The sequence below is a fragment of the Cavia porcellus genome, unplaced genomic scaffold, assembly GCF_034190915.1.
Source record: "Cavia porcellus strain 051 isolate PalLab524CR breed Dunkin Hartley unplaced genomic scaffold, mCavPor4.1 scaffold_40, whole genome shotgun sequence".
Classification (NCBI taxonomy): Eukaryota; Metazoa; Chordata; class Mammalia; order Rodentia; family Caviidae; genus Cavia; species Cavia porcellus.
Window position 1 is genome coordinate 6,979,700 of NW_026947523.1, and position 13,737 is coordinate 6,993,436.

At 47.2% G+C, this 13,737-nt stretch overlaps 1 protein-coding gene across 1 annotated transcript; it reads left to right on the top strand.

Annotated features, from left to right (window-relative positions):
• The first annotated feature begins 1,887 nt into the window (after window positions 1–1,887).
• On the top strand, window positions 1,888–11,505 carry Snu13 (small nuclear ribonucleoprotein 13). Its single transcript, XM_003470388.5, has 3 exons — window positions 1,888–2,026; window positions 8,188–8,308; window positions 10,276–11,505. Exons 1-3 carry the CDS (start codon window positions 2,024–2,026, stop codon window positions 10,536–10,538), a joined length of 387 nt encoding a protein of 128 aa, XP_003470436.2. The 5' UTR covers window positions 1,888–2,023; the 3' UTR covers window positions 10,539–11,505.
• The last annotated feature ends 2,232 nt before the right edge of the window (window positions 11,506–13,737 follow it).

Consider the following 13,737-nt stretch of genomic DNA (forward strand, 5'->3'; position numbering starts at 1 on the left):
ATGGAGTAGCTGAAGACAGGAACATCAGGAAATGAGACTTGACCCTTTTGTGGCTAGACTGTAAGTGATCTCTGGGATTCCAGAGAGGGGATCACCTGTTTACCAAGCCATTGGAAGAATTTCTCTAGCTGGGCATGGTGGCCCACACCTGTGATCCCAGCACTCAGGAGGCCAAGGTAGGATGATCACTGAGTTCAAGGTCATCCCGAATTACATAGTGAGATCCAGAGTCAATTAAAACAAAAACCCCAAGTACTGTATCAGTATCCTGGGTGAATATCAGTCCATCTTGGACCCAAGACTCTCTCATAGACCCAGGCCAGAGGAGTAGAGGTGTGGAATAAGTTTGGGCTTTCACTTTCAAGAGAAGGCTCTTATGCCTAAAAGACAGAGTTTGGAAGTAGGAATACAAGGCTCATGAGAAAAAGACAGGCACCCCATGCAGCTAGGTACCAGTCCAGTTCTGCCAGTGACACACGACAATGTAGCTTCCCTGACACTGAAGCTGGGCCCTGGAGTTCTGCTGAACATAAACAGTTTCACAGACCACCACCATCAGACAAGGCCACTTTAACTGCTGTAAGACAAAAACAATAGCATTCCCTCACCAAGTCTGAATGCACACACAGAAACACGACCAAACATTTTCTTATCAGGGCCACTATGAATAATGGCTATCTCTTCACCAACTACAGGTTTGGCCTCTCTCCATCCCATTCCCCTCAATTTGACAAACAGATTAAGTTGCCCGATTGTGGAAAAGCCCATGCCCCCAGGTAGCATATAATCTAGAGCAAGCCTCACTTCTTTGGCCCTCCTCAAAAGCGCTTAGCATAAAAGTGTATCCCACCATAATCCCTTGATAATGCCAGTTTATTGAGAAGATCAAAGATCCCCTTGGCATGTGTGGTTCTCTGTTGCAACAAGTAGTAACACACTGCAAGCTGTTTCTGGTAGTCTGTGGCTGAAGAGTTTGATTTTGGCCTAATTCAAATGGTCTCAAAGTGTGTACAGCATTCAAGAGAGATCAGGAAGGACATAAAGATCAAGGAGGACTTTTAGGGGTGGTGAGGCAAGAGTTTAGCCTTAAATAATGGAGACTTGCAACAGCATTAAGAAGAGCAGGATGTTGGCCAAAAGAAAGTATCCAAAATCCTCTCCAAACACAACCTGACAGTAATACAACCCCTATTTTCCTGCACCAAACCCGCTCCTCCCCCTACATTCGCCAATTTATTGGGTTTTAACTCAATTTCTCACCAAGATGTTAATACCGTGTATGAGGATAAAAAAAAAAAAAAAAATGGGGGATTACCAATTTAACAGCGTGCAGTCAAAAAAATCATTGTGAAAGCATAAAAATGTGCTCAAAAAAATGAACTGACAAAAGTCAAGCACGGGAATACACACCGGCGGAAGTTTGAGGTAACAGTCAAAATTCAGAGTCCTGCCTGGGCAACCTAGTAAGATCTCAATTCAAAAAATTAAAAAATAAGGGGAATCTAGGAGTGGTAGCACAGGCCTGTAATCCCAGCACTCAGGAGGCTGAGGCAGGAGGATCGCTGGAAATTCAAGGCCAGCCTGAACTGCACAGCGAGACCCTGTCTCAAAAAGACTAAAAAAAAAAAAAAAAAAAAAAATTGGGGGAGGGAGTCGCTGGCGATGTGGCTCAGTGGGACAGCGCCCCTGGGTTCAAACTCCGAATACCACCAAAAAAATAAAATACTGAATGGAATGGTGAATCCATTGAAATCCTTTGTTTTTATGTGCCACTTTCTGATTGTTTAATTCATCGTTTCAGCCAATAATTTATAGTTACACGCTCATGAAAACAGTAAAGTAGCCCCTCAAAAAAAACACACTTCTGCGCCGCGGTAGAGAGTGAGGTCCGCCCTTGCGTTGTGACGTCACTTCCGCTTCCTGTATCACTGGCGACCATTTCCGCCCGTTTTCTAGTGCAGTTTTTGGACTCTTCAGAGGTCTGGTACTCGTGAAGAGCGGGAAGTCCGGGACAGCCGCTGCCATGGTGAGTGCGTGCGCCCGGCGGAAGGGCTGTGGAGCGGGAGGCGCGGGGATCCGCCCTCCGGCCGTCCTTTGGGGGGCGTGAAATGTGCGTCGCCTTAATCGCTGGACTCTGGGTGCCGCCGCCGGGCCTTGAGTTAGAAGTCGGTAGCCGGAAGGTCCCTGCAGGTGGGCCGAACTCGGGGGGCTTCAGTGTTCGGCGCCTGTGATCGGGTAATCACGGCACTCGGCCTGCGTCCTCGAAGGTCTCGGGTCCGCTGGAGAGAGCGTGGCCAGCCCGGGAGAAAGACCAACCCACGTGGGGGAAAGTTAGAGGAAAACGCCTGGCTCCATCCTCTTCTATCTTTTTAAGCGATTTACAGAGGACGGCGCGGGAGCCTGGTATGCGCATCATCCTCCCCTAACCCTTACCTAACAGCTCTGTTCCCATCGCTGAGTTCAGGAAAAGGAGATTGTTACCGGTTTGCACTTAGTGCTTGTAGCGAGTTAACACGTGGCAGGGACTTACTTAGTTTCTGCGTTTGGGGCCGCGAGGAATGTAGAGTGACCCGGACCTCCAGGCTGGAGCGCAAGAAGGACTCCTGAGAGTGTGTGGCCTAAAAAAATCAAGAGGTTCTGTTACCATCACCACCACAAGTGACAACCACACTTGGTTTTCGACAGTTTTGTGATCAGCTAGGCCTAGTTTCAATTCGTGTGTCCTAATTTAGATGGGCACTGGATAAGGAAGGATTTTGCAAAGCACATTCACTTCTATAGCGAGGTTTATTTTGGTACTAGGAATGGAACCTAGAGCCTCCACACTGAGCTACATCCCCACCCCTTTTTAAATTTTGACACACAGTATTACACAAATTGTAGACAACCAAATGTGGTTGTCACATGTAGTGGTGGTACCAGCCAGGACTGGAACTTGGTGGTCTTCCTGCCTCAGTCTCCCTGAGTACTGGGATCACAAAGGTGTGCGATGCCCAGCAGCAGTGGGGTTTAACCTAAGGGAACGTGAATCCCTTCAAGACTATCTCCCATTTCAGCCCCACCTCCTAACGTCATTTTAAAGCTGGTACAGGCAGAGTCTAGAACCTGAAGTTTCTGAGCCAGTGCTCCTCTAAATAGATCCATTGAAAAGCTTGGAATCTGGGCATCTCTGATGGAACTTTGCGGCAGTGTTTTTCAACTGTACCATTGGGATAACAATTACGAGAATGTTGAGCGATCAGAAGAGGTCATGGGTTAAACAGAACCCTCATGCTTGATACAGAGTGCACCGTAGTCAAGCATCACTTCAGGACAGAAGTGTGTTCTGAGAATTGCATTTAACAGATTTTGTGATTATCATAGTGTGTATACATGTTTACATGTTAAGGCAACAGTCATTCTTTTTTTGTTTGTCTTTTTCCTTTTTACCGGTACCGGGGATCGAACTCACGACTGTCTGCTTGCAAGGCAGGTGCTTATGCCGCTGAGCTAAATCCCCAGCCCCCGCAACAGACATTCTTGTGGCCTCTACAAAATCGAGAGGCAGCAAACTAGAGGTGTATAAGCAGTGCTACTGGCCTCTTGCTGAGCTTGAGTTCAAGCCTTGTGTTCATATTTTGGAAACAAGGTCTTGCCATGTGCATTCCCCAGGCTGGGCTTGAATTTAGGATCCTGCCCCAGCCTCTCAGAATGCTAGAATTACCTGTGTGCACCCCTACTCCCAGCTGTGAATGTCATTTACTCACCAAGCATTGTGTATTATTGTACAGCATCGTTTTTGTTCCTTCCTTCCTGTCTGTGCTGGGTGTTGAACTCAGCGCCTGGCACATAGTTGGCAGGCACTTTACCACCACTGAGCTGTACCCACCTTTGTGCTGTACTTTTGTATGGACACAGCTAGCGGCACAGTGGGTTTACACCACTGTCATCACAAACACAAGTAATGCATTGTGGTAGATCTTTGACAATGGCCACAGAGTCACTGGACCATGGGAATTTTTCAGCTTTTCTGTAATCTGTGGAACAACTGTTATAAATGCAATCTGTTTGCTCTGTGACTGTATTTGTTAAATCAAAACTGTGGGGTTTTTTGTTGTCGTTGTTTTTGAGACAGCATCTATTAGTTCAGACTGGCCTCAAACTCTACTTAGCCCAGTCAGGTCTCAGACTTGAAGTGATCCTCTTGCCTTTGCAAGAGGGGGCTGGAATTCACTGCCATGTCCTGTGACCTGCAGATTTTGGTTCTTTAGTATAGGGGGAGAAGAAATTGACCAAGCTAAGGATTTAAGTTGAGTAGCAGTACAGTTCCAGTCACTCATGTAACATAAATTAAAACATGAGTAAATACATACTAAGCAAGTTTTAATTTGTGTTTACAAGCTACCAGTTTATTGGTTTTAAAATTGTTATTGACGGGCCCAGGATACAGCTCAGCAGTATAAGTGCCTGCCTCCTGAGTTCGATTCCTCATGCCCCCCTAAATAAATAAATTATTGACAAGTTTGAAGGTATAAACTGGGCTGGACATGTGGCCCACACCTGCAGTCCCAGTACTGTGAGAGGCTGAGGCAGGAGGATCACAAGTTCAACCCCAACATAGGCAATGTTGTGACTTTGCAAGATCCTGTCTCAAATAAAAAAGAGTCTGGCAGTATAGTTTAAGGCAAAGACCCTGAATTCAATTGCCAGTTTCCCCTCCACACCCCTCAAAAAAAGAATGTAAAGGCAGGGCATGGTAGTGCAAAACTGCTGTCCCAGCATTAAGGAGAATGAGGCAAGAGAATTGTGGCAAATTCCAGGCCAGTGTGGGTTACATAGTGTGTTCAGGTCCAGGCTGATCTACCTAGCAAGACCCTATCTAAAAAAAGAAAAGAAAAAGGAAAGATAAAGCTCGATAAACACTTGTGTTATGGTTTAAGAACTGGTAGTCAACTTGACGCCAGCTGGATTACATCAGCATGGCATTGAGCGAAGATGTTCCACCTGAGGAAAGTTGCCAGGATAAATAGATTGAGAAGAAGGGAGGTGTTGAGGGTTGAGGCATTAAGGAGGCATTGTGGGTTCTCCTACGAGTTGCTGTCTGAGCTCTTGGTTCTCCTGGAGAAGCCTTGGTCCTCATATCGAGCATTGCTTCCTGGTTTCGGAGGGGAAGACATGTGCTGCCTGGTCTCCAGGATGAATTCCTCGCACTGCTTCCTGGCACGTACCTGACTATGCTTGTCGTTGGAGGAGCTCGGGGCCTCCGTGTCGCTGAGGCCAGCTGTGGTGCCTTTCAGGATAGCCTTGGTCTTTGTTGTGAGTGTGACTTCTCAGCTCCAGCGTAGAACCCTCATCCCACTAGCACAGCTCCTGCATCCTGCTGGCATGGACTTTCTGGCTTCCACTGCTGACCCTTGGGTCTTCCCGGCACGGATCCGTAAAAGAGACTGGCGTGAGTCCTTCTTGTGGGCTCTGGACCTCCAGTTGGACTTGTGGGAGGCATTGTCCTGAGCTCTGGGTTTTTATTTGGACTCATGTGGGACATTGCTGTGGGGCTTAGGCTCTTGACTAAATAATCTATGTCTGTGGTGTTGTGGATAGATTTCCTGCATTTTCCTGTGTTAACTTCCGGTGACCATTTTAAAAATATTATAAACTCCATGTCCTAATCTTAATTGTTCTCTGTGTAACCCCTGACTACAACAACTTGTAATCAGATACCCAGGAAACTAAGCTGGATAATCAGGGCCAGACTGGGTATCCTAGCAAGTCCCTTTTGAGAAAAAAAAAATAATATAAGGATTGTAAAGAACAAACTCCAAACACATAGAGTGGAAAATAATGGGAAAATAGTAATAAATTAAAAAAAAAAAAAAAGGAAAGGCAGCAAACCAGTGGGACAAGTAGAAAATATAAATATAAAAGAAGATTTGAGCCCAGTATACTAATTTTAAAAGAAGTTAAGGGACTGGGAATTTAGCTCAGCGGCATAAGCGCCTGCCTTGCAAACAGGCAGCCGTGAGTTCAATCCCTGGTACCGATAAAAAAAAGACAAAAAAAAAAAAGCTAAGTTCTCCAGTTTTACATACCATAAAGCTTGTGTGTTTACAATTGATTCAGGCCAAGCATAGTGACACACGCCTGTAATCCTAGCACTTGGGAGGCTGAGGCAGGAGGATCACAAGTTTGAAACCAGCCTGGGCTACAAAATGAGTTCAGGGCCAGTCTAAGTTGCCCCCCAAAAGTATTTGTTTATCTAGTGGCTTTTTTTTATGTATTTACAGCTATGTACCTGTCACTGTATTTAACTGTAGAGAATTTTTATTAACCTCCAAAGGAGACCTTTTGTTAGCTAATTGTAAAAATTAAATAATCTTTTTTTTTTTTTTTTTTTTTTTTTGTCTTTTTGAGATAGGGTCTCTCTATGCAGTTCAGGCTGGCCTTGAGCTCACTTTGTAGCCCAGGCTGGCCTCGAACTCGCAAAGATCCTCCTACCTCAGTCTCCTGTCTCCTGAATGCTAGGATTACAGGCGTGAGCCACCATGCCCGGCAAAAAATTAAATAATCTTAAATTGGCTTATTTCAGGATGGCAGAAATGAAATATTCTGTGTACACTAGAAGGTGAACTAAGAGCTGGGGATTTAGCTCAGCGGCATAAGTGCCTGCCTTGCAAGTGTGAGGTCCTGAGTTTGATCCCCAGTATCGATAAAAAAAAAAAGAAAGAAAGTGAACTAAGTGTCCAGTCTATGTGCTGCCGAGAATCAGCCTCTCAACCACAGCTGAGCTGTGTCTCTAGCACTGCAGTCAATTTGTTTTCCGTACCCAGGACTGAACCTGGGCCCTTTGCATGGAGCTATATCCCAGCCCTCTTTTTTTTTTTTTTTTTCTTTTTTTGAGTCAGAGTCTTACTAAATCACTAAGTTGCTTAAGATGGGCTTGAACTTGCAGTTCTTTTCTTAGAGTACTGCGATTATAGGCGTGCGCCTGGATTGTAAATTTTTTTTGGGGGGGGCAGGGTACCAGGGATCAAATTCAGGACCTTGCGCTTGCCAGGCAGGCGCTTATGCCACTAAGCTAAATCCCCAGCCCAATTGTAAATATTCTTAACCTGAAGCCCTGAAGTATCTAGAAATAAATCTAAAGATATTAAGTCTTTATGGAGTGTTTTGTTTGAGACAAGGTCTTGCAGTGTGGTTCAGGATGGCCTTGAGTTCACTATGGCTGGTCTCAAACTAGTTGTAATTGATCCTCCTGCCTCAGCCTCCTGAGTGTTGGGGTTACAGGGATCTGCCACCATGCCCAGCTTAAAAAAGGATCTTTGGGAGCTGGGGATTTAGCTCAGCAGCATAAGCGCCTGCCTGGCAAGTGTGAGGTCATGAGTTTGAGCCCTGGTACCATCAAAGAAAAAAAAAGGATCTTTGTTTAAAAAGCAAATATGAACAATTCTATATACAAACTCCAAATTGTTTACCACCAGGAGGAGATGAATTTGAATAACTTATGCACATAACATTCTTATTGTATGGCTGTGGCAGATTTCCTAAAAAAGAAAATAGAAACTTTGACCCTGGTGAATTTGTTGGTAGAACCATTTTGGGTATATTATACAGTAGAATAAAAAAGGAAGTATTTTCATGTGTTGGAAATCAAGATTCCCACTGAGGACTAAAAGAGATTTGCATCCAGAATGGAGAGAGAATTTTGTGCTGTGTTTACTGTAACTCATACCTTAATTTTGATTCAGGGCCAGTGATAAAGTTCAGTGCCATAAGTGCCTGTCTGGCAAGCGCGAGGTCCTGAGTTTGATTCCCAGTTTAAAAAAACATAAAAAGATTACTCTGCAATGGTGAACCTATGGCATGCATGCCTTTGTTATCACTGAAAGCTCTAGAAGATTCACCATCCCTGCTGTGTGGAAATTCAAGTGGATGCCGGACCACAGGTGCAGGTTTATAGTCCATGCACTGTCACCAGGCAGCATGCTGAAGAAAGGCACATGAAGGTCTGTGTGTCCACGTGTGCTGTCAGGCTGTGTGGTCATCTCCTCCTCATGTTAGTGTATTTTAGGTGCTCTAGGGTTTAGAGTGGACAGGCTGCTAATGTGTGTTTGGAGGTGGGGTTGCAGTGAAGCAAGCTGGCCACCGTCTCTCATCTGAAGTGGCTTCTGGTCCACGTTGACTGATGTTCATGTTTCCTCCCCAACCCAGACTGAGGCTGATGTCAACCCAAAGGCCTATCCCCTCGCGGATGCTCACCTCACCAAGAAGCTACTGGACCTCGTTCAGCAGTCGTGCAACTACAAGCAGCTCCGGAAAGGAGCCAATGAGGGTGAGGCAGCTAAGGGGGCTGCTGGGGGGAAATCAAAGGCACTGGCCCTGACTGGCACCTATAGTGCAGATTTCCAGTTAGGAAGGAGAGGCAGTGCTTGTTACTCATGTGCTGTCTGTCATCTTGCAACGTTGCCTAGGCCTCAAACTCCTGTGCTTAAGTAATCTTCCTGCCTCAGCCTTCTGAGGAGCTGGCATTATAGGCCTGTACCATCTTGCCCTGGATTTTTTGACTGATTAATTAGAGCGCTTAAGAGCAATGCTTACTTTGGCATTAGATGGTAAAGGTTAATAGACTCGGAATTTTTTTGGACTAGCTGTTAATGTTTTACCAATTTTTCTTTCATCTTTTTGAGATGGAGTATTGCTGTGCAGTTCAGGCTGGTCTTGAACATGCTACGATTGTCTTGCCTCGTCCTCAGTGCTGGGATTACAGGCGTGCACCACCATAACCAGCTTTATTTCTTAATACATAAATGCATTTTATTTTTGTGGGACTTTGAAAGTTAATGAAAGTTCTGTATTGAGTTTTCTCTAGAGCCATCAAAAGGGTATTAACGGTTTGTATCTCTGATACTGAGTACTTAACATTCAAGAATTTGATTTGCTTCTTAGAAATGCTCCCCTTTTGTATCTTTAAACCAACAGGCTTTTTTAGTAGAATAAATATGTATACCTTGACATTGCTGCCCAGAGAGAATATAGAGTTTTTTATGGTGCTAAGTGGTTTAACCTAGGCTACATCCCCAGCCTTTGTGTGTGGTGGCTCTTGTTTCCGTTTGTTTTTCGAGACAGCCTCTCTGCAGTTCACGCTGACCCCAAACTTGTGAACTCTAGTTCACTGCCTTAGCCCCCAAGTATTGGAGACAGGCGTGCACCACTGTCTCCAGCAGAGTACTCTCCACTTTAAGCGGCTTGCTATGGGAAAGTTGTTTTGTCTTTGAAGAATCAGGTGTTTGGCCAGGGATTTAGCTCAGAGGTGTAAGTGTCTGCAGGTACAAGGTCGAGAGTTCGGTCCCTGAACCAAAAAAAAAAAAAAAAAGAATCAGGTGTTTATGCTGTATTTGAGATTTGGGGAAATCATTTACCTCCATTGCTAAAAGACAAAGCAAACCTTTGTGTGTTTGTCATCTTGCCCTTCAGGGTTCTGCATCCATACTGTAGGGTGGCAGGGCCAGTGTAGCTGCAGCAGTGTGGGGAGGGCCAGCGGGAACTCCCTTCTTACCCAGCACACTCAGGGCAGCAAGGTAGGCAGGGTAGCGAGGTAGGCAGGGCATGTGTCCTCACTTCTCAGTGGACAAGACTCAGAGGTGGAACCATCTTCGTCTTGCCGTGCCTTGCACAGGCCCAAGCCCAGGGGTGCTGGCACAACCAGGTCCTTGAGCAGAGGTGCTCAGTCTCCTGTTTCAGCCTAGAATGTGCTTTCTGGGGCGGGCCGTGGTATCTTAGGCCTCTGCCCACTTCAGACTCATGCTTGCTGTGTATGCCAGCTGCTGTATGCCAGGCATGCATCTCTATGCCGAGAATGCAATGCTAAACAAAACTAAGTCCCTGCCTTGGGGCTTACCTTCTACTGAAGGAAGATAGAGCTTATATGTTCAGTGGGTAAGAAAAAGAGAGTCAGAAGTGGGTGGCTGTGGCAGCTTCTTTTCAGGTGAGGTCTTCCCATGGAGCCCCTTTGGATGGTAGGGTGTGTGCTGCCACTGCCTGCTGGCCAGAGCTCGGCAGTTGGGCTGGGACAGTTGCCCAGGCAAGAGATGATGCTGACTTACACGGGAAAGCAGCAGTCACTAGAGGCTGTAGGGTTTGTCTCGCACATCCCAGGTCATTCCAGGACAGAGAGTGGCTTGCACCGGGCCTTTGCCCGGTTTCCTCGCACCTCTTTTCCTTTCCTGGGAAACTGCTTTGTCGTGGCTGCACTGGTCCAGCCCTGTGTCACCTGTCAGCTTCATGTCCTCGTCTCCACAGCCACCAAGACCCTCAACAGAGGCATCTCGGAGTTTATCGTGATGGCTGCCGACGCAGAGCCCCTGGAGATCATCCTGCACCTCCCACTGCTGTGCGAGGACAAGAACGTGCCCTACGTGTTCGTGCGCTCCAAGCAGGCACTGGGGCGAGCCTGTGGGGTCTCCAGGCCAGTCATCGCCTGTTCTGTCACCATCAAAGAAGGCTCTCAGCTGAAGCAGCAGATCCAGTCCATCCAGCAATCTATCGAAAGGCTCTTGGTCTAAGCCTCTGCCCCTGCCTTGCCCTCCCTGCGACTCCACCTCCAAAGTGATGTATCATATTACCTGTGTTAGCTATAGTATTTTCAGTAGCTTTGTTATAAAATACTGTCTAAATCTGGTTTCTGGTTTTGTATTGCTTGTCTTGAGGAGGATGGTGCTTCCCCATCCCCTTCGGCCCTTCCTGCCACCCTTTCACTCTCCCCACTGAAAACGAACCAATCCCAGGGGGCCAGGGGTTTAGCTCAGCGGCTTAAGTGCAAGAGTGAATCCCAAAACAGAGAAGCAGAGCAGCAGCGCCACTGAGAGGTAGGGAGAGCTAGAAACGTGAGCCAGGATGGAGCTGTCTGTCTTGCTGTGCACAGGGTAGGATGGGAGCCAACCCTAGCCACTCAAGAGTGGCTCTGGCATGGCGAAGCCACAGAGCTGCACCCGGCTCTGTGGTGGTAGTGGTGGTAGAGGGGGCCTGTGCTCCCCAGGGAATCTTGTATCTGAGGAGGCTTTCATGTGTTCTGTGAGGTTACTGGGCTGGTGTCCAGGTACCTCTTACTAACGTACCCCTGGGTGCTTCTGACAGTGTGGTATGTCCCCACCAGCCCTGTCCCTGCCCCCAGCCCCAAGAGCAAAGCAGGGATGCACTGAGGACTCCAGACATAGCCTGGTAAGTGGGCCGGGAGCCAGCTGATCTGGGTCTTGAACCAGGATGGGCACAGGCAGCAGGGGCATCTGATGCTGGAGTGGAGGGTGTCGGGAGATCATAGAGACGTGGCTGGAAGCCACAGCAGGGACAACACAACCAGGAAGCATCTTTCTGGTGAATGAGGATTTACTGCCTCAGTGGCCACTTGCATCAGCCCTGGGAGCCCCCACCTCTGCCTCGGGCCAGTGTGGGTCAAGTGTACTTTTCACTGTATGAGGGGCGCCCTGATGTGTCATTTGCTCTGAGCACCCTAATAAAGCTCTTCATAGTCCATTTTAAGTGTGACAGTGCCTGATTCTTAATGGGTATCCAGTGATATTTGAATGAAGAAATGGTCAGCATTACTGGAGTGGTTAGGGCTGCTGCTCTCTTCCCCACCCCCAGCCCCACCCCAGCCTTTTTCTTTGGCACAAGGGATTGAACTCCGGGTTACTAGGCCACTGAGCTACATCCCCAGCCTTTTAAAAAAATTTTTTTTTGAGACAAGGTTTTGCTAAGTTGTTTAGTCTGCTCAATTGCCAAGATTACAGGGACTGCACCTGCCTAAAATGTCGTGTACAGACTCAGTGACCGGAGTCTATGACTACAGCAGACTCTCATCCTCAGCTGGTTGGCTATTTCTGCTGTTGTAGAGGGGTGGTCCTATTTGTTACAGGATGTTTAGCAGCATCTTTGGCTTTGTCCACTAGGTGGCCACTTTCTGTCCCCAACCAAAACTTGTTTTCAGACATTGCCAGATGCTTCCTGGGGACAAAATCCGCTGCAGCTGAGGGCCACTGGTAAGCACAGGTTTAGTATTAGTGACCGAAAGCCCCTGTCCCCTCCAGCCTCTTACATTGGGATTTATCTGAGGCCAGCTTATAATGAGTGCCTCACCTCAGCTCGAGAAGTTTTTTTCCAAGGTCCAAGTAAATGGGTAACATAGTGGTCAAATGAGCCCAGGGTATGTTTGGTACCAATATAGTGACTTTAGGAGCAGGGGGCCATTGGCTGCATGTCCTTAGCAGCAGTAGGCTTGTGCCTGCAAACAGCCACTGTATTGTAGCACAGTGTGACCCCATCTTGAAGGGGAGAAAAAAAATGCAAAAGGCCCTACTACCTTGCCCAGGCCAGCCTCAAACTAGATCCTAATGTTTCTCCCTCAGCTTCCTGAGTAGCTAGCCAGGTCTACAGGCCTGTGTCACTGGTGGCTCCAGGGGCAGTCAGCTGCTTTGTTATGAAGACTGAATCGGCCCAGGGACAGGCCCACACATTTCTAGCATGGGAATAAGCCTGTGTCTCATTTGTATCTGCAGTTAACAGATCAGTGACAACACTGGGAGGGGCAGTGCCACTGAGATAAGTTTATTTCATTTCCCAAGAGGAGTACGCTTGCAGTGCCACACAGGGGTGCTGGATAAGGCTCAGGTTTGGGTGAGGGAGCAGTCTATGTCACATCCTTTACCAACACTTCGAAAAAGGCAAGCCAGGGTGGGCGACAGGCCTGCTAGGATCAGTGATTCTGTGAGACCCACATGCAGAGGTCTCCAGTTGCCTAGTACCTAGTCCTGAGGTGACTTAGGATACAGAGGGTATGATGGTCTAGTGTGGGAAAGTTAGAGAAGTTAGTGGCTGTCTTAGAGGCATTCTCAGAAGGAAGCTGTTAACCAAGAGTACGGTCTATCCCTAGTCATGTACACTCCTCCCCCAAGATGTCAGAACAAAATACACAATCTCTGCATGTGGGTCTTCCAGCTTCAAGCTCTGACCGTATCTTGAATATACCTCATGAGTCAAGTTAGAACTACAAAGCCTAAACGGTGTGGTGGCACACTACATAATGAGTCCCTGTTTATTAAAAAAAGAAAAAAGCATACCTTATTCTCCCCACTTTTTCATTCACAGAAATGGTAAGAAAACATTTATTATTGTTTTAAGCCAGCAACTGAAAGGATATAGAGGTCTTATCAAAATAGGGCAATGCAGAGCCCTGGAAGTGCTGGCCAGCCCACAAGCTGCTCAGAGCGCCTGCAGTGATCCCTGGTAGGACCGGCTTTCATATCCAAAGCAGACAAGGTTACCAGGAGGATCACTGAAGAGAAGCTTGGACCCAAGCCAGGGAGGCCGGAGAACCACCACAGCTCCTGGTAAAGCAGAAGGACAGTGTGTCTCTCGCCCACTATGAATGTGAGGATGGAATTTCTGGGTCACAAGAAGAAGTGGATGACTCATGACATCAGGCCAGAAGTAACTGTACATTCACCTTCCCTTCACCTGTCCTTAACTCTCCCCCAGCCTGACTCATCTTTTGGTTTCCACTATTACAATGTGTGCTTCCAGTGGAAAAGAAAAGGAAGCTAAGAGCCTCTGGCCAGTGCTGTCTGGGTGGGAGGCAGACAAAGAACAGTATACAGAGCCAGGCTTGGTAGCACACACTTGTAATCCCAGCACTCTGGGAGGCCAAGGCAAGAGGACTGCAAATTTGAATCTAGGCTGGGTGGCTTAGAAAGACTGTCTCAAAACAGC

Excerpts from the sequence above, each read along its gene's own strand:
- Snu13 (XM_003470388.5), top strand. Across the intron at positions 8,309-10,275 it reads CCGGAAAGGAGCCAATGAGG|CCACCAAGACCCTCAACAGA; the intron begins GTGAGGCAGCTA and ends TCGTCTCCACAG.